At 42.6% G+C, this 26,857-nt stretch overlaps 1 protein-coding gene across 1 annotated transcript in view; it reads left to right on the top strand.

The window, feature by feature from the left end:
- hmga1 (high mobility group AT-hook 1) overlaps positions 1-12,050 on the top strand; it is a 47,291-nt gene extending 35,241 nt beyond the window's left edge. The window contains exon 6 of the mRNA XM_033042510.1: positions 7,795-12,050. Within this exon, the coding sequence (XP_032898401.1) occupies positions 7,795-7,854 (60 nt within the window). The 3' untranslated portion in view covers positions 7,855-12,050. The remainder of the gene's footprint in view (positions 1-7,794) is intronic.
- The last annotated feature ends 14,807 nt before the right edge of the window (positions 12,051-26,857 follow it).

The following is a 26,857-nucleotide window of genomic DNA, read 5'->3' as shown; positions in this document are numbered from 1 at the left end:
GAGACCCAGTTCTGCGAGTTTGGTAACCAGCTTGGAGGGGATGATTGTGTTGAATGCCGAGCTGTAATCAATGAATAACAGCCTGACATATGAGTTTTTGTTGTCCAAGTGGTCCAGAGTGGAGTGGAGGGCCAGCGAGATCGCATCCACCGTTGATCTGTTGTGGCGGTAAGCAAACTGCAGTGGGTCCAGGTTTTTGTCGAGGTAGGAGTTGATTTTCGCCATGATCAACCTCTCGAAGCACTTCATCACCACAGGCGTTAGTGCCACAGGTCGGTAGTCATTGAGGCACATCACCTTACTCTTCTTGGGCACGGGAATAATTGATGCCCTTTTGAAGCAGGTGGGAACCTCAGACCTCAGTAGTGACTGGTTGAAATTTTACTATAAAGTAAAATTTCTATTTACTATTAATTTGTAAGTATTTGGAGTTCAGTTTTGTTTTGTGATATTTCCCTTGTTGTCAGCATAATACTATGAAGTAGGGTACCGATCTGAAATGTCACCTTTCCTTTTCCTCTAGAAGTGCTGCCTGACCCATTCGTTACTCCATCACTATGTGCCTATCTTTAGACATGTGTTTTACAGTCATGAGATTTTTACATGACAGAAACATTTTACACTTTAGACTTTGCTGAAGAATTTAAAGATACAGTGCAGAAAAGGGCCCTTCGGCCCACCGAGTCCACGCCGACCAGTGATCACCCTGTACACCAGCACTATCCTACTCAAGGGACAATTTACAATTTGCCAAAGCCCTACACAGCAGGGGTCAATTAACCCACAAACCTACACATCTTTGGGATGTGAGGGAGGAAACAGGAGAACCCGGAAGAAACCCATGCGGTCGCAGCGAGAACAAACAAACTCCACACAGACAGCACCCGAGGTCAGGATTGAACTTGGGTTGCTAGCAACTCTACCAGCTGCACTCTAACAGCTGTAGCTCTGCTTTTAGTCGTGGGTACTTCACTGGGTACTTCACTGAGCACTTGACTATTGACCTTACTGTATGTTCTGTTTTCATTCAGTAAACTCTCTGCATCCAATTTCCTCACTCACTGTTCCAAGCAGGAAGTGGCAGTGCTGACTCAGAGTCGCATTCGACGTTGACTCATCTGTTTTCCACAAAGGTTTACTTTGAATCTGGCACAGCCGTTAAGTATTGCAATGTTTTACTCTAGGAATCTTCTTAATAAATCTTTCTGGCGAAAGAAATGCTGGTTGGAGCCAATGATCACATATTAGTTTCCCTTCAGTGTAAATGCCGTGAACAGAAATCAGGAATTTCTGAAGTGCCTGGATCTTACCATAAGTATAATTTTTTCCTCACCATACTGTTATTGCAAAGAAAGTTTAAATACTGACACACACACACACACTGCGAATCTCTATGGGAACTGCCTGTGTTTGTAAACCTGGGCTGCGGTTTGTTTCTTTATCATCAGTTGTTCACTGTAGGTGGGAGATCCCTGCACATGAGCAATGCCGCTCACGATTATATCCTGTCCTGCTGAAAGCTCAAATTAATTATTAAGAGGACTTGAGGGAATGCTGAAAATAGGCTGTCGGTTGATGCTGGATCTTACAGCAAAGTAGAACAGCCACAGTTCACATTGACGGCTCTACCTTCAGCGTTCTGTTTGTGATGTGCCATTTCGTCTAACTTACCACTTAGGTTGGGGACATGTCCATAGATTAAAGACGCTGAGCTGTTTTTTTAGCTTTAGCTGTTGGAGTCTTTAACATGTGTAGGAAGGAACTGCAGATGCTGGTTTATACCGACGATAGACACAAAATGCTGGAGTAATTCAGCGGGTCAGGCTGCATCTCTGGAACAAAAGGATGGGTGACGTTTCTGGTCGGGACCTTTTTTAATTGAAGAAGGAAGCTGACCCAAAACGCCGCCCATCCTTTTTCACCAGAGATGCTGCCTAACCGACTGTTACTCCAGCACTTTGTGTCTATCTTCCGTCTTTGACATATTTGTTATTCAAAGTGCAACCCTATTGGCTCGATGCCTGCCCTCCAAGTACAGGGACAACTTTTTCCCCATTGGTATCAGACGACTGAACGGTCCTCCTCTAAGCTAGGGAGTCCACACTGGCCATCGATCACCCCTTCACACTGATTCTATGTTGTCCCACGTTTGCATCCATTACCCTACACAATAGGGACAATTTACAGAGGCCAATTCACCTACAAACCCAAACATTTTTGGCATGTGGGGGGAAACCAGGGCACCTGATCCAGTGCAGATATTGCTCTTTATCTTGCAACTGCAATGCTGTAAAACTATGTTCTGCACTCTGGTAATTTTCTCTTTGTATATGTGTATGTGTTGATTGTATTCATGAACAGTATGATCTGATATAATTAAATAATAAATGTTCATTGTATTTTCATACACATGGCAATAATAAGCCAATACCAAGCAATAAATCTGGAGCCCAGATCTTTTGCTTGGTATCTTATCTGGTGCCATCGCCTTGGCAGTATCCAGTGCTCTCAGTTGTTATGGAGTGAATTGAATTGGCTGAAGACAGTGGTTTCTTTGCTTGTGGGGACCTTGGGAGGAAGCTGAGATGGATCATATGAGGGTGGCTCAGTGGTGCAGCAGTAGAATTGCTGCCTTACAGCTCCAGAGACTCGGCTTTGACTCTGACCTCGGGTGCTGTCTGTGTGGAGTTTGCACGCTCTCCCTGTGACCGCTTGAGTTTCCACCGGGTGCTCCAGTTTCCTCCCACGTCCCAAAGACGTGCGGGTTTGTAGGTTAATTGGCCCTCTGTAAATTGCCCCTAGTTTGTAGGGAGAGAAAGTGGGATAACACAGAACTAGTATGAACAGGTGATCGATGGTTAGTGTGGACTCTGTGGGTCGAAAGGCTTGTTTCCATGTTGTATCTCTAAACTAAAATATAAGTTGTAAGAAAGTTAATCTGGAATATATTCTTTATCAAAATAACACCAGTGATTATAGATGATCTGGACAAGAGCGCTTTGGTTACTTTAGCCAGGATACTCTGCTGGTGAGATTCCAGCAAGGACTTATACATTTGGCCCAAGGTTGGAAAAGTGTTTGAAGAGGAACATGCGGTTTAACATGGGGAAGATGCTTGCAATGTTTCCCCTCGCATCTTAAATCTGTTCCCTCTATTATTAGACTCCCCTACCCTAGAAAAAAGACAGTGACATCCACCTTATCCACCCCCTCATGCTTATATATATCTCTAAGTGCACCCGTCACACGCCTCCGCTCCAGGAAAAACTGTCCCAGTCTATCCAGCTCTGCTTATAACTCAAGACCCCCAACCAAGCATCCAGGTGAACCTTTTCTAAACCTTTTCCAGCTTAATGACATATTTCCTATAGCAGGGCGACTAGAACTGCACAAGTGTGCGGTCTCCAAGTGTGGTCTCACCAATGTTTTGTGCTATTAGTGTGGTCTCACCAATAATTGGCTCTCATAGCCACCCCCGACATCTGCACTATTGAGGCGTCCACCCCTCATCTCAGTACCGACGACCTCATTTCTTTATTCAATAATACCTGCTCTTCCGTCCTGGATTCTGTTGCTCCTCTTAAAATGAAAAAGCCTAAGCCTAAAGGCGAGCCGTGGCTTCATGATACCACCAGAGCCCTAAGAAGAGAATGCAGAAAATCAGAACGGAAGTACAAATCCGATAATCTTCAAATTTCCTTTGAACTCCTGAAAAATAATCTTGACAAATACCAGGAAGCAGTAAGATTTGCAAGAACTAAATATTTTTCCACCCTTATCTCCAAAAACGCGCAAAATTCCAAGGTCCTTTTTAGCATCATCACCTCCATCATCTGTCCTGCCACCAGCACCAGCCTAACTGGGTCCCCTGCTAAGTGCGAGGAATTGACCACATTTTTCACCAGCAAGGTAAAGAATATAAGAACGAATATTTCCCCTCCCACCCGTGACCTGGCTGTCTCATTGGTCTGCTCTTCAAAATTAGACAGTTTCCAACCCGTTACTCTACCCGCCCTTGTAAAACTGGTCACCACCATGAAACCTACTACCTGCCCCCTCGACACTGTCCCCTCTGCCCTCCTAAAGGACGTCATTACAACAGCTGGTCCCAGCATCCTCGCCATCTTCAACAGCTCTCTGGCCACTGGCACTGTACCTACCTGCTTCAAGCATGCGGTGGAAGCCTTACCCCACTACTCAAACCTCACGTCAAAAACCTTGGCGTGATATTTGACTCAGCACTGAAATTTGACAAACAAGTCAATGCCGTGGTAAAAGCTAGCTTCTTTCAGCTTCGGACGATAGCTAAAATAAAACAATTCTTCCAGTTTGATGACCTGGAAAAGATCATCCACACATTCATCTCCTCCCGCCTAGATTACTGCAACTCCCTTTACACTGGCATCAGCCAATCTTCCCTGTCCCGCCTGCAACTGGTCCAAAATGCCGCAGTGAGACTCCTGACGGGCACCCGAAAAAGGGACCACATCACCCCGATCCTGGCCTCTCTCCACTGGCTCCCTGTGCGGTTCCGTATAAACTTCAAGATCCTCCTCCATGTCTACAAAGCCCTCAATGGGCTTGCCCCCTCCTACATTAAAAGTCTTCTCACCCACCACTCCACCTCCAGGCCCCTCAGATCGGCCGACTTGGGGTTGCTGAATATCCCACGGTCTAGGCATAAGCTCAGGGGCGACCGCGCCCATTGCGGTTGCAGCCCCTAGACTGTGGAACAGCATCCCCTTTCCCATCAGAACTGCCCCCTCCATCGACTCTTTTAAGTCAAGACTAAAGACTTATCTATACTCCCAAGCCTTTCCTGACGTCCTCTGAGTGAGGGCTACATGTATATATGTATGTAGTTTGTTTTGTTGTGCTATTCTTATAACAAATGTAAAGCACTTTGGCCAACGAGAGTTGTTTTTTTAAATGTGCTATATAAATAAATGTGACTTGACTTGACTTGAATAATTAGTACAGTTACTGTGGTCTCACCAATGCCTAATGCAGTTAGTGGGGTCTCATCAGTGTCTTGTCCTGTTAGCGTGGTCTTCTCAATGTCTTGATAGTTAGTATGGTCTTAGCAATGTCTTGACAGTTACTGTGATCTTACCAATGTCTTGGTAGTTAGTGTGGTGTTACTAATGTCTTGGTAGTGTGGTCTCACCAATTATTTTTACAGTGATAGAAACATAGAAACATAGAAATTAGGTGCAGGAGTAGGCCATTCGGCCCTTCGAGCCTGCACCGCCATTCAATATGATCATGGCTGATCATCCAACTCAGTATCCCGTACCTGCCTTCTCTCCATACCCTCTGATCCCCTTAGCCACAAGGGCCACATCTAACTCCCTCTTAAATATAGCCAATGAACTGGCCTCGATTACCCTTTGTGGCAGGGAGTTCCAGAGATTCACCACTCTCTGTATCGTGGTCTCATCGATGTCCTGTACTGTTAGTGTGGTCTCAAGTACTCACCAATGACTTGTGCTGTTAGTGTGGTTTCACCAATGACTTGTACAGTTTGTACAGTGAGATACGCTGTAGTCTTCAGTTCAGCCTCCCAACGTATTGGCAATGTATTAGGTGGTTGTGGGCTGCTCCCAGGTTTAACGATACGATATGGACGGCAAGCATGGCCCTGCATCCAGGCTCTCTGGTAAAGCTGTCATTATTGTTGAATCATCGACTGCCTTTGAATTCAGCAATCATTCAACACCTAAAGATAATTATTTTTAAAATAATATTAAAAAAACATGGCATGCACACAACTATAAAGCAGCCTTCTTGATTCAAGTGGGAAGCTCCGTCGAGGATTCAGAGCTGCCCAGTTATCCTGCAGCCAGCACTTGGCTGGACGCAAGGCTCGGTTGATGCCCCTCAGCTAGGCAATAACCCAGTTATGGCCTTATCTGCCAACAAATCTGGGCAGACACAAAATGCTGGAGTAACTCAGCATCTCTGAAGAGAAGGAATGGGTGATGTTTTGGGTCAAGACTCTTCTTCAGACTGTTCTTCAGACTGTTTATGATTCATAAACAAATCTGGGCAGTTTGTTAACTCTTTCATGTTCAGCATCATGTTCAGCATAGATTTTGTGGGGTGTTCCTGAGTTGTACTGTTTGATTGGTATCTGTAAATACAGCAGCACTGCTTTTAACTTCACTTATGCAGTCAGCAATCAATGGCTTAAGAATTGATTATTTTATCCCTACTTATGGTTAAGCTGTGAACCTCACTGAATAACCGTTATTGATTGACACTGTCCCTAAGTAATGTTGAAAATGATTTGCTTGATAGAGTGCAATATTAAGAGCTATTGAGAATAAGTAATAGTGAGATTAGATTACACTGTCCTGTGTAAACCACCCTGAGGCGTAGTTTCTCTAGTTTGCCTGTGGCTTCACTCTGGCAATGAAGGAGGCCCATGTCAGAAAGGTCAGTATGGGATTGGGAAGGGGAGTTAACATTGGTCCTCTGAATGTATTTCCCAAAATGGTATTCTGCAATATGATAATTTGTATTAAAAAAAGCCACAAATTGTTGGAGTAACTCAGTGGGTCAGGCAGCATTTCCTGAGAACATGTTTGAATGTTTCAGGTCAGGACCCTTCTTCAGACTGATCGTGGTGGGGGAGGGGTACGAAAGCTGGAAGAGGATTGGGGGCAGAACAAAGCCTAGCGAGTGATAGGGGGATACGGGTGGGGCCGCAGAGGGGGAGGTGTGGGGGGGGGGGGGGGGGGGGGGGGGGGGTTGATAGGCAGATAGTTGGACTAAGGCCAGAGATAAAAAGGCAAAAAGTATGAGAAAAGGACAGAAGAGCTATGAAAAGTGAAGCCAGAGGAAGGAATATAAATGGTAGGGGACAGGGGGAAGGGTAGAACTGGGTATGAATCCAGGTGGGGCACAGAGAAGAGGGGGGAAGGGGGGGATGGAAATAAATTGGAGAATTCAATACTGTTAGATTATAAGCTACCCAAGTGGATTCTCAGATGCTGATTTTCCAGTTTGCATGTGGCCTCACTCTGGCAATGGAGGAGGCCCAGGAGAGAAATGTCAGTTGGGGAATGAGAAGAGGCGTCTAAATGGTTAGCAATCAGGAGAATCTGTATCCCTATATTACCATTCTAACTGATATCATACAGCTCAAACGATGACTAGATAAAGATAAACATTTTTATTTTAACTTGCCTTGCGAACAGAAGGTGGAGAAAAACTTCTGTGATTTTGAAACAGTAAAAAATTAAAAAAGGGAATCTTTACAAACATTTAAATGGGTGAACATAATCGTAAAATCAGACCTATGCCATTCGGGAATGTAATCATCTATAGGGTAAAGGAAATCCCTCATCTGTTCAGCATGGACATTGTGGGCCAAAGGGCCTATTCCTGTACTGTTCTAAAAGGCTGGATGTTAAAGCAGTTGTAATTTTCAATGTTAAGCTTGATATCATTTAAGAGATTGCTGTCTGTTTTGAGTTTGCGGGTTCTCTACGTGTTTTCTCCGCATGCTCCGGTTTCCTCCCACATCCCAGAAACGTGCGGGTTTGTAGGCTAATTGGCTTCTGTAAAATTGCCCCAAGTGTGCATGAGTGGATGAGAAAGTGGGATAACCGAACTAGCTGATCGATGGGCCTTATCTTTCATTCAATAAATCAATGAATCGCTAGCCTTCTACAGTGCAAAAGACAAATCTGAAGAAAATACACAATGAAAGTCCAAATTTATTAGATGTAAAGGAAAATGGTACTTGCTACTTTCAGTTCTTATTGTAATTCTCTTTTTTTTTGGTAGGAAAAGGTAGAACAGGAAGAAGAAGTGAAAGCTTCTCAAGAATCTTCAGAAGAACAGTAAATCTGCAAGGTTCTCACTACCTCATCCACCAGAAGGCTCCTGTCAATACCTGGACTACAAATCCTATCACACTGATTTCATTCTAGTCTTTAACAGGGAACTTCCAACTGCACTGGGACACAACAGTACTTTTTTGTAAAATGCAGGTCAAGGTATTTCAAAGAGATCAACATTTAACCAAGGGCAGAGTCTAAACAATTGGGCTCGTATTTCATATTTTGTCATTCTGGTAAAACTGCTGAGCATTGGCCGTCAAGTTAAACCGATGAATAGGAACAATCCTATTGAGCATTTTAGTGGTAAGAAATATTAAACAGGCCGGGGTCTGTTCTGTTGTGGCCGATTCACGTATATCGCATGTTGGAGGTGGCGGACCTATGGTGATCATGAAGATGACTACAGTGGATGTTACAGTGGACCGCCAGAGCAGCTCTACAAATCTACATCTGTCAACCCAAGATTGCATTGCAATTCCATAGTGGATGGTACACTGACCATGGAAATAGCTAACACATTATAGCTGCCTACCTATCCATTTACAAAATTCCTCACGAGTCATTTTACTTTTGTTTTTGGCATGGCTTACGATTGTGTAGACCAACCTATGTTAGCCTGTGAAGTAGATTACGGTCTACTTTTTAGACATCCTTCCAAATGGAAGAGAACTAGACATTCCTTTAGGCTCTATATAATAGTTAACTGTTTGCCTGGAGCTAATCATTTTAATTCTATATTATTAATTTTGCATTATGTAAAATATACTTCATGTGAAATGTAAATGCATTTTAAGTAGTAGGTGACGTGTAAAGAGTGATGTTATATTATTACCCTGTTACTCTTTCCATATTCTCGACGCATACATAGTTCTCCATAGAAAATGGTGCAGCCAAAGCAATTCTATTCAAAGAAAGGCATTTGGCTGTTTGATCTCTGAACACCAAACTCCAGACTACAGTTTGGTTTGTTAGTAAATCTGAAAAATGGGAAGCTATTGACAGTGAAAGAGCATTTTGTAACTAGGCATAGAATATTTATCTCCCTTTTGTCGAGATCTTGAATCCAGAACCAATTGGTAGATCAAATGAGGTAAAATGTCAGGAAGTGAATTGATTCATTTAAATGCTGCAATAATAAGGGCAGTACAGTGGAGCAGTAGTAGAGTTGCTGCCTTAGAGCGCCAGAGACCCAGGGTCGATTCTGACTACGGGTGCTGTCTGTATGGAGTTTGTACGTTCTCCCCATGACCGCATGGGTTTTCCCCAGGTGCTTCAGTTTCCTCCCACACTCCAAAGAAATACAGGTTTATAGGTTAATTGGCTTTGGTAAAAATTGTAAATTGTCCCGAGTGTGTAGGATAGAGCTTGTGTAACAGGGGGTCACATTGGTCAGCGGGAACTCGGTGGGCCGAAGGGTTTGTTTCCACGCTGTATCTCTAAACTAAACTAAACTAAAACAGTGTAAACCCACAAAATAGAAATATCTGATTTAGAAAACAATCCATTGAGCAAGAACTCTCCTTCTGAACTATTACCTTAAAATTCTACAATGAAAGTATTGTTATTTTTATACTGAAATTATAGAGAAAAGCATTTTGTCTCTCCTTAGAACAATATATATGTTGCTATCTCGTAATTTAACTGACTTAAGGAGACTATTGATGAGTATAAGTTTAGATACACAAAGTTCAAGTGGCAACCATTGGCCCGGTTAAATGAAAGACCACCATTACTGATTGTATTTTAACCCATTCAGTTGGTTATGGTGATATATGCTGACAGTGCAGATTAATTATTTTTTATTATTATTCAAATGTGAAAGTATCCCTTTTGCTGGACTACGCAGGCTTGTAGTTAACAAATTACACATATATACACACAAATAGAACTATTTAAAATTTATTGCATACTCAAGGGGAGAGACTGAGTAAGATGCCAACACTTAAGCCATGTTGAAACAGAAATGGATTAAGACTTAAGGGGATGCCAGTGTATTAAAAGTATCAAACTAAACGTTGTTACTTTTCTTGTATAATATGTTGCTAGTTTATGACATGCTGCAGTTTGAAACTGAGCTCTGTAAAGACTGATGGTGGAGTGACATCAATAACAACATTTAGAATATAATACTTGAGGTATTAATTTCAAATATAATGCTTCATATGGTATTTAAAACTTAGATTGTAATACCTCTCACCAACTGAAAAACCTTTTAATTATTCTTGCTTTACTATAACCGATACCAAATGCTAGAGTTAAGCTATGTTTACTTTTTTGAATTGCAGAAGAATTTCACTATTTAATCAATTTATTCAGATGATGCATGTGCATTTCCTACATTTAAATGTACAAAAGACTATGTTAATTTAGTATTTGTCATTTTATTTCCTGGATGTCACGGAGAAGTGTCTTGACCAGAAATGTCACCTATTTCTTTTCGCAGAGATGCTGCATATCCCGCTGAGTTACTGCAGCACCTTGTGTTAACTTCCTGTAAAACTCTGATCATAGTTCACATGGTTTGAAATACTTTGGTGGATGGGAGAAATTGTAGATTTACAAAGGAGGGCTTTTGCATTTGCACTGCATTGCAAACATTGGTGGCGATTCTGCCGCAGAGTGAGCTCAGTTGAGAGAACGAGCAACTCTCGACAAATGGTCGTGTCCCGCGAGATCCTGAAGCATAAAAATGTTGAAGGCTCTTTGCAAAACTAAGCTGATACTCAACAGACCATTAAACTGAGGCATTAACATAAATCCCATGCTACTATTTTGAAGTAGAATAGAGGTTTGTTCCCTCAGTTGCTATCAAAACAGTCAAAGCTATTCCTCCTCTAGCCTCGGTGAGGCGTTCAAGCTGCCATTGTGGGATCTGACTCGGTACAACTGACAGCTGTGTTCCCTGTGTTATCAAACTTAACAGCCTGTCAACTTCATTTACACTGTTGGATCATACTGAAAGGCATTATTGAGACGTAATTTTCAATTTAGAATAGTGAGCAAGTTTATTATGCAGATAATTTCAGTAATTTTGCAGTTCCATTCACGGGCGTTTTGATATCCCACGATTTAACGTTAATTTGCATCTAAATATTGTAGATGTTACTGAAATTTAGATTCAACTTGCAGGCCAATATAGACAAGAAGTATAGCCCCCGATGCCATCTGGTATCAGAATCATAAATCTACAAAATCCTCTGTGACAAAGGTTGCTCAAGTTGAATTTTATGTTGTTTTAACAGTGAACAAATACCAAGATCTTCTGGGCATTGAACAAAAATGGCCGCCAAGTTACAGTAACCCTCTTATAAATTGCTACGCTTTTCTTGATATTTAGCAGAAAACTGACTCAATGCAAATTATAATTAGGGAAAGGAAAATTATATTTAAAGTTAATAAGAACCCAGCCAAAGGACAAGCAAATTTCTTCTTAAGTGACAATAGATATAAGGAGGCAACTCCCATTGATGCAAACTTGTTAGTCCATGTGACTGAATATTTCTGTTGAATTGTCGATGAAGTGCAACTTTCTTCACTACCTGAGAATGAAATCTGTGATTTTTCAGCAGGAATCCATTCATTATTCTGTTTTCACATTATTTTGCAGTATTAGTACTGTGCTGAACAGATACAACTTATTGGGTTTCCATATCCACAACTACCTCTTTTTAGTTTCACGTTCTCCCAGCTGCTGCTGTACACAAAATACAATTCATTTGTCGCATCTTCACAATCGCAGAGATTATCTTTGGTTCAATATTGTTTCGTCTGCAAGTTTCCACGTTAAAGAGAAACAAAAGATTTGAATTTCGTGTTTACCACATTGCATTAAAAAAAACAGTAAGTTGGTAAAAGGGTGAGAAAATTTACAAAGTGAATGCATGTATGTAAAACAAAAAGCTGAAGATATGCATTTGCAATCTACTTGAAGATCATTGGAACCACGGTACATATTGGCACAAAATGTGCTGAGAGATTTAATATTTTAATTTCATAAATGTAGATTCAAATTAGTAGATTATAAAATGGTGTCTGTTACTAAAAACCTGCTATAAATGCTGGCCAACTTTCCTAGTTTTTGTACCCACCTTCTACAGTTGGGAGATTTTGGTGCCACTGTAGTTGGTAATTTGATGACTGCATCAATAGTACATTTAGAAAAATATTTATTTTTAAAATACAAATTATAAACTTAACTAATTGCTTCTTGGTTTCTTTCTGTCCATAATATGTTACCATTACTTTATAGCTGCCTTGATACTGTCTGGTGCTGTACCGCAATAGATATGCTCCCTTTTTTTGAACACCTCTGATTATTCTGGTCTCATGATCAAAGAGGTCATAGTTTCACACAGTACGGAAACAGGTTCTTCTCTCCAACTTGCCCATGCTGCCCCATCTACGCTAGTCCTACCTGCCTGCATTTGGCCCAAATTCCTTTAGACTTTAGAGATACAGCATGGAAACAGGCCCTTCGCCCACCGAGTCCATGTCGACCAGTGATGACCCTGAGCACTAGCACTATGCTACAAACTGGGGATAATTTACAGAAGCCAATTAACCTACAAACCTGTGGGTATTTGGAGTGTGGGATGAATCCGGAGCTCCTGGAGAAAACCAACACGGTCACAGGGAGAACTTAGGGCAGCACGGTGGCGCAGCGGTAGAGTCGCTGCCTTACAGCGAATGCAGCGCCGGAGACCCGGGTTCGATCCTGACTACGGGTGCTGTCTGTACGGAGTTTGTACGTTCTCCCCATGACCCGCGTGGGTTTCCTCCGAGATCTTCGGTTTCCTCCCACACGCCAAAGACGTACAGGTATGTAGGTTAATTGGCTTGATAAATGTAAAAAATGTCCTTAGTGGGTATAGGATATTGTTAATGTGCGGGAATCGCTGGTCAGCGGACCCGGTGGGCCGACAGGGCCTGTTTCCGCGCTGTATCTCTAAACTAAACATACAAACTCTGTCCAAAGAACACACATGATCAGGGTCGAACCCAGGTCGCCGACACCGTCAGGTAGCAACTCTACCGCTGCGCCACTGTACCACCCTATAATTCCTCTAAACCTTCCTTATCCATGTATCTGTCCAGTGTCTGAAGAAGGGTCTCGACCCGAAACGTCACCCATTTCTTCTCTCCAGAGATGCTGCCTGTCCTGCTGAGTTACTCCAGCATTTTGTGTCAATCTTCGATTTAAACCTGCAACTGCAGTTCTTTCCTACACAGTATCTTTTAAATGTTGTTATAGTACTTGCTTCCACTACCTCCTCTGGCAACTTATTCCGTATGTGTGAAAAAAGTTCCTATTAAATCTTTCCCCTCTCACCTTAAAACTAGTCCTCTGGTTGTTGATTCCGCTACTCGGGTGATTTTTCATCAAAAATTGTTGGATTGTGAACTACTCCCATTGTTTTGTATCCATGCCCTTTGCTGTGGTACTAAATACATACAAAGTATATCATTAAACCTCTTGCCTCGACAGCAGGTATTTTTAGCAATCGGTGGAATGAAATGGCAAACATGATTTTACTGGCTTATCATTTTGTTGCACCAAACATTATGCAAACATTTCCCCTTCCTTTCAACAATGCTGAAACCAGCAAAGTTCCACATCAACCTGTCTCCTTGGTGTGCACTTGGATTTTTTACTTGTGCGTCAGTTGGTCCTAAAGGCACGCCGTGGCACAGGGAACTGGAGTAACAGGCAGCAGACACGTTTTATAATTTTACCTACTCACTGTTTCAATGTGATCTTTCTTACAACTATCAAATTTGAATGACGTACAGATTGCAATGTTGAAATTAAGCAAAGATGTTGATCAGGCTTTTAAAACAAGAATCACTTGTTCTACAAAGGAGATACGACAGAGATTTGAATTGTACCTTGGTCAAATAAAAACCTGTTCATGTTCAAGGCAAATCATGCATTTAAAAATGCCTACCTCAGCACAAATGTTGGTAATCCTGCATAGTTTAGAAAGTTTTACTGAAAACTCATTTTTACTAAATGATGCAAGGATGTCACAAAGCATTTTATATTCATAACAGAAACTTGAAGCATTGATTGTGAAAAATGGAGGTTCTAGATAAATGTGTGCAATTAAGGGCGGGACAATTATACAATGTTATAATTTAATTTGTTTCCATCAGAAATATTTAGCATTCCAGCCATTTTTAAAATCTAAGTTGGGAGTTTGGTACTTCAACGTGATTATTGATCAATATAATGGCAGATAGTTTGTACATGAATGCCCTAATTGTGGTTGATGGCTTAAATCACACATTAAGATTTTATTTTTCATCAGATGGTGTTTGGTGCAACAATAAAGATGTTGATTATTCAAACTGGTGTCAAGTTGTGCACTTTTAAAGGGTGACATGGGGGCGCAAAATTAGAATTGCAGCCTTACAGCGTCAGCGACCTGGGTTCGACCCTGACTGTCTTCGCTGTTTGTACGGAGTTTGTACGTTCTCCCCGTGACCGCGTGGGTTTTTCCCCAGGTGTTCCGGATTCCTCTCACACTCCAAAGACATGCAGGTTTGTAGGTTGACACAAAATGCAGCTGGAGTAACTCAGCGGGTCAAGCAGCACTCTATTCCACTTCTTCAGTGATGCTGCTCAAACCGCTGAGTTACTCCAGCATTGTGTGTCTACCTTTAGTGTAAACCAGCATCTGCAGTTCCTTCCCGACAGCTTAATTGGCATCAGTGCCAATTTTAAATTGTCCCTAATGTGTGGGATAATGTTAGTGTACAAGGATCACTGGTCGACATGCACTCGGTGGACCGAAGGGCCTGTTTCCCCGCTGTATCTAAACTAAACTAAATAGTAACTCAGGAGCACCACCTGCTGGACTAGCCGTTACATACGATACGATAAACTTTATTCATCCCCAGAGGGAATTTGGTCTGCCAACATTTACAATGCACACCAAGGTACATAACAACTTGAAATTAAAAGTGAAAAAAAAGCAAAGGACAAGCGACTGTTGGCTGGTGCACAGCGGCTAAACCGGAACGAACGAACAAACAAACAAACAAACGCAGACATATCCCCAGGACAGAGGATTATAAATCTACGGTGCCCCCCCTCCCCCACACCTAGTTTGCTGGTGCATGCTGGTTAGATTAGTTTATTGTCACGTGTACTGAGGTACAGTGAAAAGCTTTTTTGTTGCGTGCCATCCAGTCAGCGGAAAGACTATACATGATTACAATCAAGCCGTCCACAGTGTACAGATAAAGGATAAAGGGAATACAAGATAAAGACCGGGTCTCCAATGCGGTAGATAGTAGGTCAGGACCACTCTCTAGTTGGTGATAGAATGGTTCAGTTGTCTGAAAACAACTGCGAAGAAACTCACTGAATCTGGAGGTGTGTGATTTCACGCTTCTGTACCTCTTCCCTGCTGGGAGAAGGGAGAAGAGGGAGTGACCGGGGTGGAACTTTTCCTTGATTATGCTGGTGGCCATGCCGAGGCAGCGTGAAGTGTGGATGGATGCCAATTGTTGATGCTAATCCCCAAAAAACCGTCTTATAAACTTCATTTAAAAAAAGCATGTTGCAGAACTGAGTTGCCAGGAATTTTATTAGTGAAGAAATAAAAGCATTTTGAATAATTATTTTACCAGGCCTCTTTTCATTGACATTTTTGATCAATGAAATTATTTCACAGTAATACTTCATGCATAAAGCTTCAATAATGCAGCACATTTGGACTCTGATGATGCCTGAATTGCAGATTTTCTGAAGTACTGGATTTCATAACTTAATATTCCAACATACTTCTAACTTGCTCTTTTTAGATGTTAAATTGTGTTATAGTAAAGTTTTTAGAAAATCAGAACTGAGGCCATGGTGTGATGATTGATTATCTGAAAGATACAGCATGGAAACAGACCCTTCAGCCCACTGAGTCCACGCTGACCATCGATCCCACAAGTTCTATGTTATCCCACTTTCACATACACTCCATATACACAAGGGGCAATTTTACTAAGGCAATTGACCGTTTCTGGGTTGTGGGAGGAAACAAGCACCTGGAGGAAACCCACGCGGTCACAGGGAGAACGGGCAAACTCCACACAGACAGCACCTTGAGGTCGGTATTGAACCCGGGTGTCTGGCACTGTGAGTTGAAAAGGAGCCTGGGAGCTAGGTCCCTGGTGAATTGAAACGTGGTGTGCAAGCTGGGGCCCCAGTGAGTTAATAGAGAGAGGGCACACAGGGCCCTGGTGAGCGGGAGAGGAACGTTTCCCCAAAAATAAACCTTATTAAATACAACAAGAACAGTGATAAAACTCTTGCAACATTCTCAGCATCTGTACATTCATTAGTGTCACATTCAGTAGCGTCCACAACTACTGTTATACCAAGCCTTGCCACTCTTGTGGCCCCCTGGGGTGATATCCCTTCCCTTGTTTGAGGGGTATCCCCACCGGACTCTGCCCCCGCCCCCCCCCCTCCCCCCGATGTCCTGCAGCGGAAAGACCCTAGACTGTGGTCCTCCCCCCACAGAGCCTTGGCGTTGGCTGCACTGAACTTCAGTGCGTTCCTCAGCATGTACTCCTGCTGTCTGGAGCGGGCCACTTGGCAACATTCCCTGAAGGACATCTCGCTCTGCTGGGATGTCCAACAAGTTTCGGATAGACCAAAGAACATCTTTTACCGAGTTGATGATCTTCCAGCAACACTTGACGTCCGTCTCCGAATGTGTCCCCCCTGGGAACAGTCCGTAAATCAGAGAGTCCTTGTTACGGAGCATCCTCCTCCAGACTCTCTTCACAAATCAACACTCGGAGGAGAGGTGGGCAACAATCTCCTCTCAGTAGCAGCCATCCCGAGGGCAGCGTGCACTGGCAGTAAGACCCCAGAGGTGCAGGAAGGGATCTGACCGGGTGGGCCCCTCTCACCACCAGCCAGGCCGGGCCAGGTCTTGGTGCTTGTTGGTGAGTTCTGGCGATGAGGCATTTTGCCGTCTCCAGTGAGTGGGGAGGGGGTAAAGGGAACTGGAGCGCCAGTGAGTTGAGAATTGGTACAGCAGCCATCCACTGGTGAGTCTGATGCTGACTCATCAGGATTTTGAAGCAGTCTGATATTGCATGGGAGATTTTCTGTGGCACCTCCTCATTTAAAATCCCCACAGAACTATGACTTCAATTACATTCAGAGGTGCAGAAAAAAATTGTGGTCATTATATTCAAAATGAATTGCCATAAAACGTTCTTGTTCATTTGCACTGTGGCCAGCAAACAGCAGAATCACTCACGGAAATATATTAAAATGCCTTTAAAAATCGAAAGCGTTATTAAATTCTAAGAAGTTGCCTCCGAGAAGCAATCTAATATTAATTTGAAGCAATGATTATAAACTAAGCAGATTAAATTGTCAGTGTTATTTTGTGCCCAGATCTACTGAGTTGTGATGTTTGTTTGAGGTTGGAATGCTACAGATCTTTGTGAAGTATACATCTTTAATGCTTTAGCAGTGTTGTTGTTGAGATCTATAACTTTTGTTATGTCCAGTGCATTCTGGTGTTTCCTGATTGCATTTGATGAGTTGAATTGAATTAAAGAATGAAAGAATGGTGCTTATGATGGTGATGACCTTAAAGGTAAGACCATAGGGCAGGAGCAGAATTAGGTCATTCGGCCCATCAAGTCCACTCCGCCATTCAATCATGGCTGATCTATGTTTCTCTCTCAACCCCATTCTCCTGCCTTCTTCCCGTAACCTCTGACTCTCTTACGAAGATCAAGAATCTATCAATCTCCATTTTAAGGAACACCAAGAGAGCAGTCCTCATCTACCATCCGCCTCAGTAGAGACGTCCGGACTGTGTTTGATTGGACTTTCCTGGACTTTATCTTGCAGTAAACATTGTTCCCTTTATCCTCTATCTGTACACTGTTGATGGCTTGATTGTAATCATGTATAGTCTTTCCACTGACTGGATAGCACGCAACAAAAAAGCTTTTTTCACACAGATAGCCTGTAGAGTGATAGCTTTTTCACACAGAGGGTGGTGGGTATGTGGAACAAGCTGCCAGAGGAGGTAGTTAAAGCAGCTGCAATAACAACATTTAAAAGCCACTAGACTAAGTGGGACCCATTGGGAGGGCTGGTCCCCCAACGCAATAGCTCACCTCTCCACCAATTGGGAGTGTGGGGGGGGGGGGGTTCTGGAGCGCTAGTATGGGTGTTGTGGGCTGAAGGGACTGGTTTCCAGAGGACTAGTATGGACATTGTAGGCCGAATGGAATCTTGGGCTGGCAGCTCACTCATTCAGGCCTGGTGGGCTGGCAGCTCAGTCACTCAGGGCTGGTGGGCTGGCAGCTCAGAAACTGTCTGAAATTCTGCCCAAAACAGGTGAGAGTCTGTGAGAGAGAAGGGGGAGAGGGTGGAGAAACAATTTTAGACATTTTTCATCTATTTCTGCAGATCACAGCAATGAAGGAGGAAAGTATCCTGGCCTGGATCTCACAGGGAGCCAATGAAGGGAGGGAGAAAAATATTGGGCTGAGGTTTAATACTTTCAGGGGGAATACTTACTGATGGGCCGAAGGGACTCCTCCTGGGCTAGTACAGGCCTGATGGGCTGAAGGGATTCTTTAAAAAAAATCTGAGTGAAATCTCAGTGAAAGGCACTTTTTCTGGACTTTTCCTGGCCGTGCACGGGCCTTTTGGGCCGAAATGTTCTTCCTGTGCCAATACGGGCATTTTGGGCAAAAAGGGACTGGTTTCTCGGCTAATAGGGGCCTTGTGGGCCGAAATGAGTGGCTTCAGGCAGGCCAAACAACTCATTTCATTTCATTTCCATTTCCATTTCAGTTTCAAGCACAGGGCTGGCCAAACAACTAATTTCATTTTCATTTCATTCCATTTCATTTCCATTGCCATTTCAGTTTCAAGCACAGGGCAGGATAAACAACTCATCTCATTTTCATTTCATTTAATTTCCATTGTCATTTCAGTTTCAAGCACAGGCCAGGCCAAACAACTCATCTCATTTTCATTTCATTTTATTTCCATTGCCATTTCAGTTTCAAGCACAGGGCAGGCCAAACAACTCATCTCATTTTCATTTCATTTCAATTCCATTGCCACCCCCCCCCCCGAAGACGACTACCTACGTCAACCTATGTCAACCAGCGACAGGTACCGCCGACTAAATTGTCTTACCTTGACATAGCTTGTAGTGGGTGAACATAGGTTGTCGTAGGTGTGGTTGTAGGTGGACGTCCTAATGGGTCGCCGGTTGTTGGTAGTTTGCCGTAGCTTGATGTCGACTAGGAGGTAGGTTGTTATAGACATTGTCGTAGTCATTGTCGTAGGTGGGTTCAGTCGCCGGTTTTTCGGCGACCTGCTACAACTATGACAGTTGCCAAAAAAAGTGCCTAAGTGGGACAGGCCCATAAGAAGCGCAATTCAGTTTAGTTTAGTTCAGTTTAGTTTAGTTTAGATTTTTTGTTGCATGCTAGTGAAAGAAAAGACTACGCATGATTAAAATCAAGTTGTCCACAGTGTACAGCTACAGGATAAAGGGAATAACGTTTAGTGCAATTTAAAGTCCAGTAAAGTCTTATGAAAGATAGTTCAAAGGTTTGCAATAAGGTAAATGGTAGGTCAGGACCATTCTCTAGTTGATGATAGGAGAGTTAATCAATCTGGTTCCTTGCATAAAACCTTCGCATTGAATTTACATTTATCTTTATAAAAGAAAGAACCTCATAGGCTTTGCAAATATATTCACTGTGCTGTCTTTGAATAATGTTTTTGAGGTGTTTGATCATGTGCCTTTAATGGCAGGTTTCCAATAAATGTATTTTTCCACTGTTTCTTGTCATGTGGTTATATATATCAAATATTCTGACTACTTTTCAACTTCCAAGGTTCATTAATACAATCTATTTGGTTCATTAATACAATCTAATTTAAGTAAAGAGATCTTTTATGGTCCATTGCGATGTAAATTTCTTTACTCAAGGTTTTGAAGGCAATTCTTTGGAATGTTACATTTTCCACTTTCGAATTATTCAATAATTGATTAATAAGCAAGAATTTCATTGTTCTATCAGGGACACATGACAATAAACTCTCTTGAATCTTGATTGAAGTGATTGAAAGATACAGCGTAGATCTCAGAATAAAAGGATGTACCTTTAGAAAGGCAATGAGGAGGAATTTCTTTAGTCAGAGGGTGTTGAATCGCACGTGGACACTGGGAGAACATGCAAACTCCACACAGGTAGCACCCAGGATCAGGATCAAAACCGGGACCCCAGAGATGTGAAACAGCAGCTCTAACAAGTATGGCACAGTGCTGCCCTCTAGTGACTGTTTGCAGACCGACTGAAAATCCCCATGCGGCATTCCTTCAGGATGGGATTTTAATGAGGCACATCAAGTATGAATGATTAATGCCAACATCATACCCTAGTCAGTCATTTCCAACAATTAAAAGTCTAAAGGTGGGTCCTGACCCAAAACATAACCTATCCATGTCTTCTAGAGATGCTGCCTGTCCCACTGAGTAACTCCAGCACATAGTGTTTTTGCTCCCGAGAATTAAAAGACATTCTAAGTAAAATTTCAAGCTACATTTATATAATCTCACTCACTGCATATAGTAGAGTTGCTGCCTTACAGTGCCAGAGACCCGGGTTCGATCCTATCTGAGTGGAGTTTCTTCCCACACTACAAAGACATACAGGTTTGTAGGCTAACTGGCTTGGTAAAATTATAAATTGTCCCTGGTGTGTAGAATAGTGTTATTGTGCAGGGATCACTGGTCAGCGCGGACTCGGTGGGCCGAAGGGCCTGTTTCTGCACTGTATCTCTAAACTAAAAACTAAACTAAACCAGGGTACGGATGATCTGCGTGAGCTGAAAGGCCTGTTTCCACGCTGTATCTCTAAATCAATCCAGTAGCCAATGAACAGTTGAAACCTAAATGTGCAACTTAGATGTTTCTATAAATGATATTAAACTACATTAATACCAGGTGACTAACGTCAGTCCTAATTGGGGTTTCTGCAGTAGCAGGAGACTTATAGTTACAAATGTTTTTGTAATAAAGAGTGGAATAGGATTTAAGTTGCTTAAGAGTGAAACAGGCATATTGGTGCTGTGTCATTATATGATAACAAAGTGAGGGAACTGTACTTAGAAGATAGTTTAAAATGAAAAAGAACCCAAGTGAAAAGGACTTACATTTCTAAGGGACCAGTCAATGCAATTCTCCTAAACCAGAATTATAATTTAACTTTTCAATAATTACATGGCACTGAGAATAAGGGAAATGTTTAACAGTTGCCAGTTCATCATGAATTTGATTAAGCCGTAACCTATTTTAGTAGCATTACATATTTCAATCACTCCAGCACTATAACAAGAGGAGTTGAGTATAGGAGCAAAGAGGTCCTTCTGCAGTTGTATAGTTGTATTGTGTGCAGTTTTGGTCCCCTAATTTGAGTGAGGACATTCTTTTTTTTTCACTTAAGTTTTTATTGATTTTCCACAGAGATATATACAAAACAGTGCAACACCATCACCATAAATAAAACAAAATAAGAAAAACAATCAAAATTTAAAAAATAAATAAATAGGGAAAAAAGAGGTAAATACATTTAAAAAATGGAATAAGACCGTGTGGTTCACTTACCAAAAAAAAAAAAAACATTGATTAGTTATCTGGAGATATTTCAATATTCGCACAAACATACCATCTAGTTCTATATATCACAATCTTCCCATATCTAGCTCGGCATTTATCTAGTTGGTGTCATGGCTCAAATAAACTGTCCATTTCCCCCAGATCTTCTCAAATGAATTCTCATTGACTCTCAAGAAATATGTCAGTTTCTCCATAGTAAAGATGTCTCGCACAATTTCTAGCCACTGTTCCTGTTTTTGGTTTTTTTTAATAAAGCCACTGCCTGGTAATGGCCTTCTTACTTGCTGCAAACAAAACTTCAATCAAATATGTATCTTCTATCTTTACAATATCTTTAATGTGCCCCAGGGCAGGTATGTGGGATTTTATAACCCAAGATATTTTTAACAGCTGCGTTAACATTTATGGCCTTATCTTTACACAGTTCCAGAAAATATGCAAGTGGTCTGCCTCCATACTCCCACACAGCCTCCAACAGTGTTGTTGGACAGCAAGTTGTCTGCTTTTTATTTTGGGTGTTATAAAAAAGCGAGTTAGATTCTTCCAGCAAAATTCTCTCCATACTAGTGAGCTTGTGGATGAACATTGTGTTTCACACATTTGATACCATTATTCTTCTGCTATTTGAATTTTTAATTCTGCTTCCCATTTTGTTTTTATGTAGAGCGTTGATTCTCCCTCACTTCCCACCAGAGCTTGGTAGAAAGCAGAGATGACCCGAGACCCCTTCTGTTTGTATGCATCCACAATCACTTTGATCACATTATTTGAAGTTTCATCTAGTTCTGGCCATATCTCTTTTGTAAAGTAGTGTCTTAATTCCAAGTATCTAAAAAAATCTTTATTTTCGAGACCATACTTTGACTTTAAATCTTGGAAGCTCATAAACTCGCCATTTTCTGAAACTGTATACATTGCTGTTATGCCTTTTTGTGCCCATTCTTTGAATCTTGAATCATACTTAAACTTTAGGTCATATGCGAACCACTTCAATACGTGAACCCCTCTTTTTAATTTGTATTTTTCCACTATAACATTCCATATTTCGAACGTAAATGCTACTATTTTATTTAGCGAATGCAAAGTCCTTTAGCCAAGCAGTTGCCTCTTGATCTGCTGTATGAAGGGTGACAAGTCCTCATTTGAGTCTTTGTTGAGGGCATGCTTCAATGATGTGTTGCATTGTTTGCTGCTCTCCACAAGCACACCGTGGGGTTGGGCTGCTGCCCCATTTGTGAAGGCTGGCCAAGCAGGGGCCATGTCCAGTCCTGAATCTATTCAGTGTCGTCCACTGCTTCCTTGGGAGATTGGTGCCAGGGACCGGTAGGGTGAGGTCTGACACCAGATGTTTATTTGGGACGTCCTTGGACTCCCATTCCTTTTTCCAAGCTGATTGGATGGTGAAATCAGCTGGTGGTGGGTTCTTACAAATTGGTCGTCTAGATGGAAGTCGAGCAGTGGGTGGGTTGAAGATGTCCATGTGAATTGGCAGGTGAGGGGAGTTTTTGGTCTTTTGGAGCATCCTTTGAGTGAGGACTACTCGCCGGATGTGTGGAGGGGCTATGTTGTATAGGACAGGGAGCCAGGGGAGTGGTGTTGAGCGGATTGTTCCTGTGATGATCCTCATTGTTGAGTTCAATTGGGTGTCCACATGGTGTGTGTGGGATGACCTGGACCAAACAGGGGCACAATATTCGGCTGAAGAAAATGCAAGGGCTAGTGCTGAAATGCGCAGTGTGGGGGCTGCTGCCCCCTACTTTGAGCCAGCAAGCTTACTGAGGAGATTGTTTCTGGACTTCACCTTAGCTGCTGTTCTTTTGAGATGTTCCTTGAAGGATAGGGTCCTGTCAAGGGTCACTCCGAGGTAGGTTGGAGTGGGGGCATACTTCAGTTTGGTCCTGCTCAGATAGATGTTTGGTTCTCTTGTGGCTTCTGCATTATGGAGGTGGAACACACTGGAGACCGTTTTTTCTGGGTTTGGTTTTAGGCGCCAGGTTTTGCAGTACTCGTCCAGTTTAGCAAGGTCTTCATTGAGCACCTGTTCCAATGTATCAAAATCTGGTGCTTGGAAAGCCAAACAGATGTCATCTGCATAGATGAATTTGCGGGATTTGGTGGTGGGTAGGTCATTTATGTAAAGGTTGAACAAGGTTGGGGCTAAAACTGACCCTTGCGGGAGCCCATTCTTCTGCATTCTCCATGCACTCTTGTTCTGTCCAAGGTGAAGCTACTATTGGATCCATAGCACGTCTCAAAGCCCCTCTCAGATATTTGTCTCCCACCAAAATCTGGGTCTGGTAACCCTGTACCTCCCTTTCCATTTCTTTCCATCGAGACTCATAATCAGGTCTACACCAACAAGCCAGAGGTCTGAGTTGAGCTGCATAAAAGTATTTCCTCAGATTTGGTAAAGACATTCTTTATGGAAGGACATTCTTGGGGGAATGCAGCGTAGGTTTACAAGGTTAATTCCCGGGATGGCGGGATGAATGGAGCGGTTGGGCTTGTGTAATCTGGAGTTTAGAAGGATGAGAGGGTATCTTATTGAAACATATAAGATTATTAAGGGTTTGGACACACTAGAGGCAGGAAACATGTTCCCGATGTTGGGGGAATCCAGGGGCCACAGTTTAAGAATAAGGAATAAGCCATTTAGAACAGAGATGAGGAAACACTTTTTCTCATAGAGAGTTGTGAGTCTGTGAAATTCTCTGCCTCAAAGGGCGGTGGAGGCCGGTTCTCTGGATACTTTCAAGAGATAGGACTCTTAAAGATAGCGGAGTCAGGGGATATGGGGAGAAGGTAGGAACGGGGTATTGATTGGGGATGATCAGCCATGATCACATTGAATGGCGGTGCTGGCTCGAAGGGCCGAATGGCCTACTCCTGCACCTATTGTCTACTTAAAGGAGATGTGCGGGGCAGGTTTTTTTACACACTGGGTGGCGAGTGCCTCTAACACGCTGCCAAGGGTGGTGGTGGTGGAGGCAGATACGATAGTGGCATTTATGAGGCTTTTAGATAGGCACATGGACATGCAGAGAATGGAGTGATATGGATTATGTATGGGCAGAGGAGATCAGTTTACCTTGGCATCAAGTTAAGATGGAAAGAGTGCAGAGAAGATTTACCAGGACGTTTCAGGTCGGGATCCTTCTTCAGACTTATCTTGGCAATATGCGTTGGCACAGACATTGTGGGCCGAAGGGCCTGTTCCTATGCTGTAGTGTTCTATGTTCTAATTTAACAAAGTTTAGTTGTAATTCCTGTCTCCTAGTTATTTGTTACTGACTATGTAATGTGAATTTATTAATTCTGCAATATGGGGAGAACATATTAAATATAGAAATCGGGGCATTATGTTACAGTTGTACAAGACATTGTTGAGGCTGCACTTGCAGACGTGTTTAATTTTGGTCACCCTGCTATAGGAAAGATGCAGTTAACCTAGAAATAGTGCAGAGAGTGTTTATGAAGATGTCAAGACTCGAGGGGCTGAGCTGAGTGTGTGTGTGCGTTCGTGTGTGTGTGTGTGTTTTGTGTTAGTGTATGCATGTGTGTATGTATGCATGTGCGTTAGTGTGTGTCTGTTTTGTGTTAGTGTGTGCACGTGTGTATGTATGCATGTGCGTTAGTGTGTGTGTGTGTGTGTGTGTGTGTGTGTGTGTGTGTTAGTGGGTGTGTGTGTGTGTGTGTGTGTGTGTGTTAGTGTGTACATGTGTGTGTGTATGCATTGCGTTAGTGCGTGTGTGTGTGTATGCATGTGCGTTAGTGTGTGTGTGTGTGTGTGTATGCATGTGCGTTCGTGTGTGTGTGTGTATGCATGTGCGTTAGTGTGTGTGTGTGTGTGTGTGTTAGTGTGTGTGTGTGTGTGTGTGTTAGTGTGTGTGTGTGTTAGTGTGTGTGTATGTGTGTGTGTGTGTTTTGTGTTAGTGTGTGCATGTGTGTGTGTATGCATTGCGTTAGTGTGTGTGTGTGTGTATGCATGTGCGTTAGTGTGTGTGTGTGTGTATGCATGTGCGTTAGTGTGTGTATGCATGTGCGTTAGTGTGTGTGCATGTGTGTGTGTATGTGCGTTAGTGTGTGTGTATGTATGTGCGTTAGTGTGTGTGCATGTGTGTGTGCATGTGCGTTAGTGTGTGTGTGTGTGTGTGCATTGCGTTAGTGTGCTTGTGTGTGTGTATTGCGTTAGTGTGTGTGTGTGTGTGTGTGTGCGCATTGCGTTAGTGTGTGTGTGTGTGTGTGTTTCTGCTTTATATTCAAGGCAACTATAATGTGTTGTCATTCACCAGGTGCTGGGCGGTTAATTGGCAATGATAGATGGCCTGGGGTGATTGTGGCTCTCTGGAGAATTGAGGGACTGGGGGAGTTCAAGAGTGTTTATTTGTCATATGTACTGAAAGCAGAACAATGAATTTCTTACTTGCAGCAACAAAACAGGACTGTAAACATGCTGCACATAGATAACACAATAAACAACATAAAAACAATAAATTAGAAACCCCAATATTAATACATAAAGCCAGAAGTACTTAGTGCAACCGAGACAGTCCGCAGTTCATAGTTTAGTTAGTATTTGTGTTAGTCAAGAGCCTGATGGCTATTGAGAAGAAGCTGTTCCTGAACCTGGTTTTCAGACTCCTGTACCTTCTTCCCGATGGCAGGAGTGAAATGAGTGTGTAACCAGGCTGGTGTGAGTCTCTGATGATGCTGGCTGCCTTTTTGAGGCAGTGTGTACTGAAGGTCCCTTCGATGGTGGGGAGGTCAGTGCCCGTGATGGACTGGGCCGTGTTCACCACTATTTGTAATCTCCTTTGTTGCTGCTCGCTGAACCAGGCTGTAATGCAATGTACAGACAGCAGAAAATAGATGACAGGCACCTTACGTTTTATGCGTGCTTGACGTGTGTTTTTGAAGTAAAATGCTCAAATTTCCATCTGTTTAAATGTTTAAAGTTTTGTTTAAATTACGTGCTGCTTTTCAGGAACGTGAAGCCTGTCTAAAACACAAAAACACCTGTACAGTGAAATAAGCAGGGAGTGGGATTGATAGGATTGTTCTGAGAACTGGCATGGACTCGATGGGCCAAATGTCCTCCCATATCATACAGAAATGTAAGATAGACACAAAAAGCTGGAGTAACTCAGCAGGACAGGCAGCATCTCTGGAGAGAAGGAAAGGGTGACGTTTTTGTCCGAAGAAGGGTCTCGACCCGAAACGTCACCCATTCCTTCTCTCTGGAGATGCTGCCTGTCCCGCTGAGTTACTCCAGCTTTTTGTGTCTATCTTCGGTTTAAACCAACATCTGCAGTTCCTTCTTACTCATAC

The sequence above is a fragment of the Amblyraja radiata genome, chromosome 24, assembly GCF_010909765.2.
Source record: "Amblyraja radiata isolate CabotCenter1 chromosome 24, sAmbRad1.1.pri, whole genome shotgun sequence".
Taxonomy (NCBI): Eukaryota; Metazoa; Chordata; class Chondrichthyes; order Rajiformes; family Rajidae; genus Amblyraja; species Amblyraja radiata.
The sequence above is the reverse complement of the archived record's forward strand: the minus strand, read 5'-3'. Positions and strand labels throughout refer to the sequence as shown.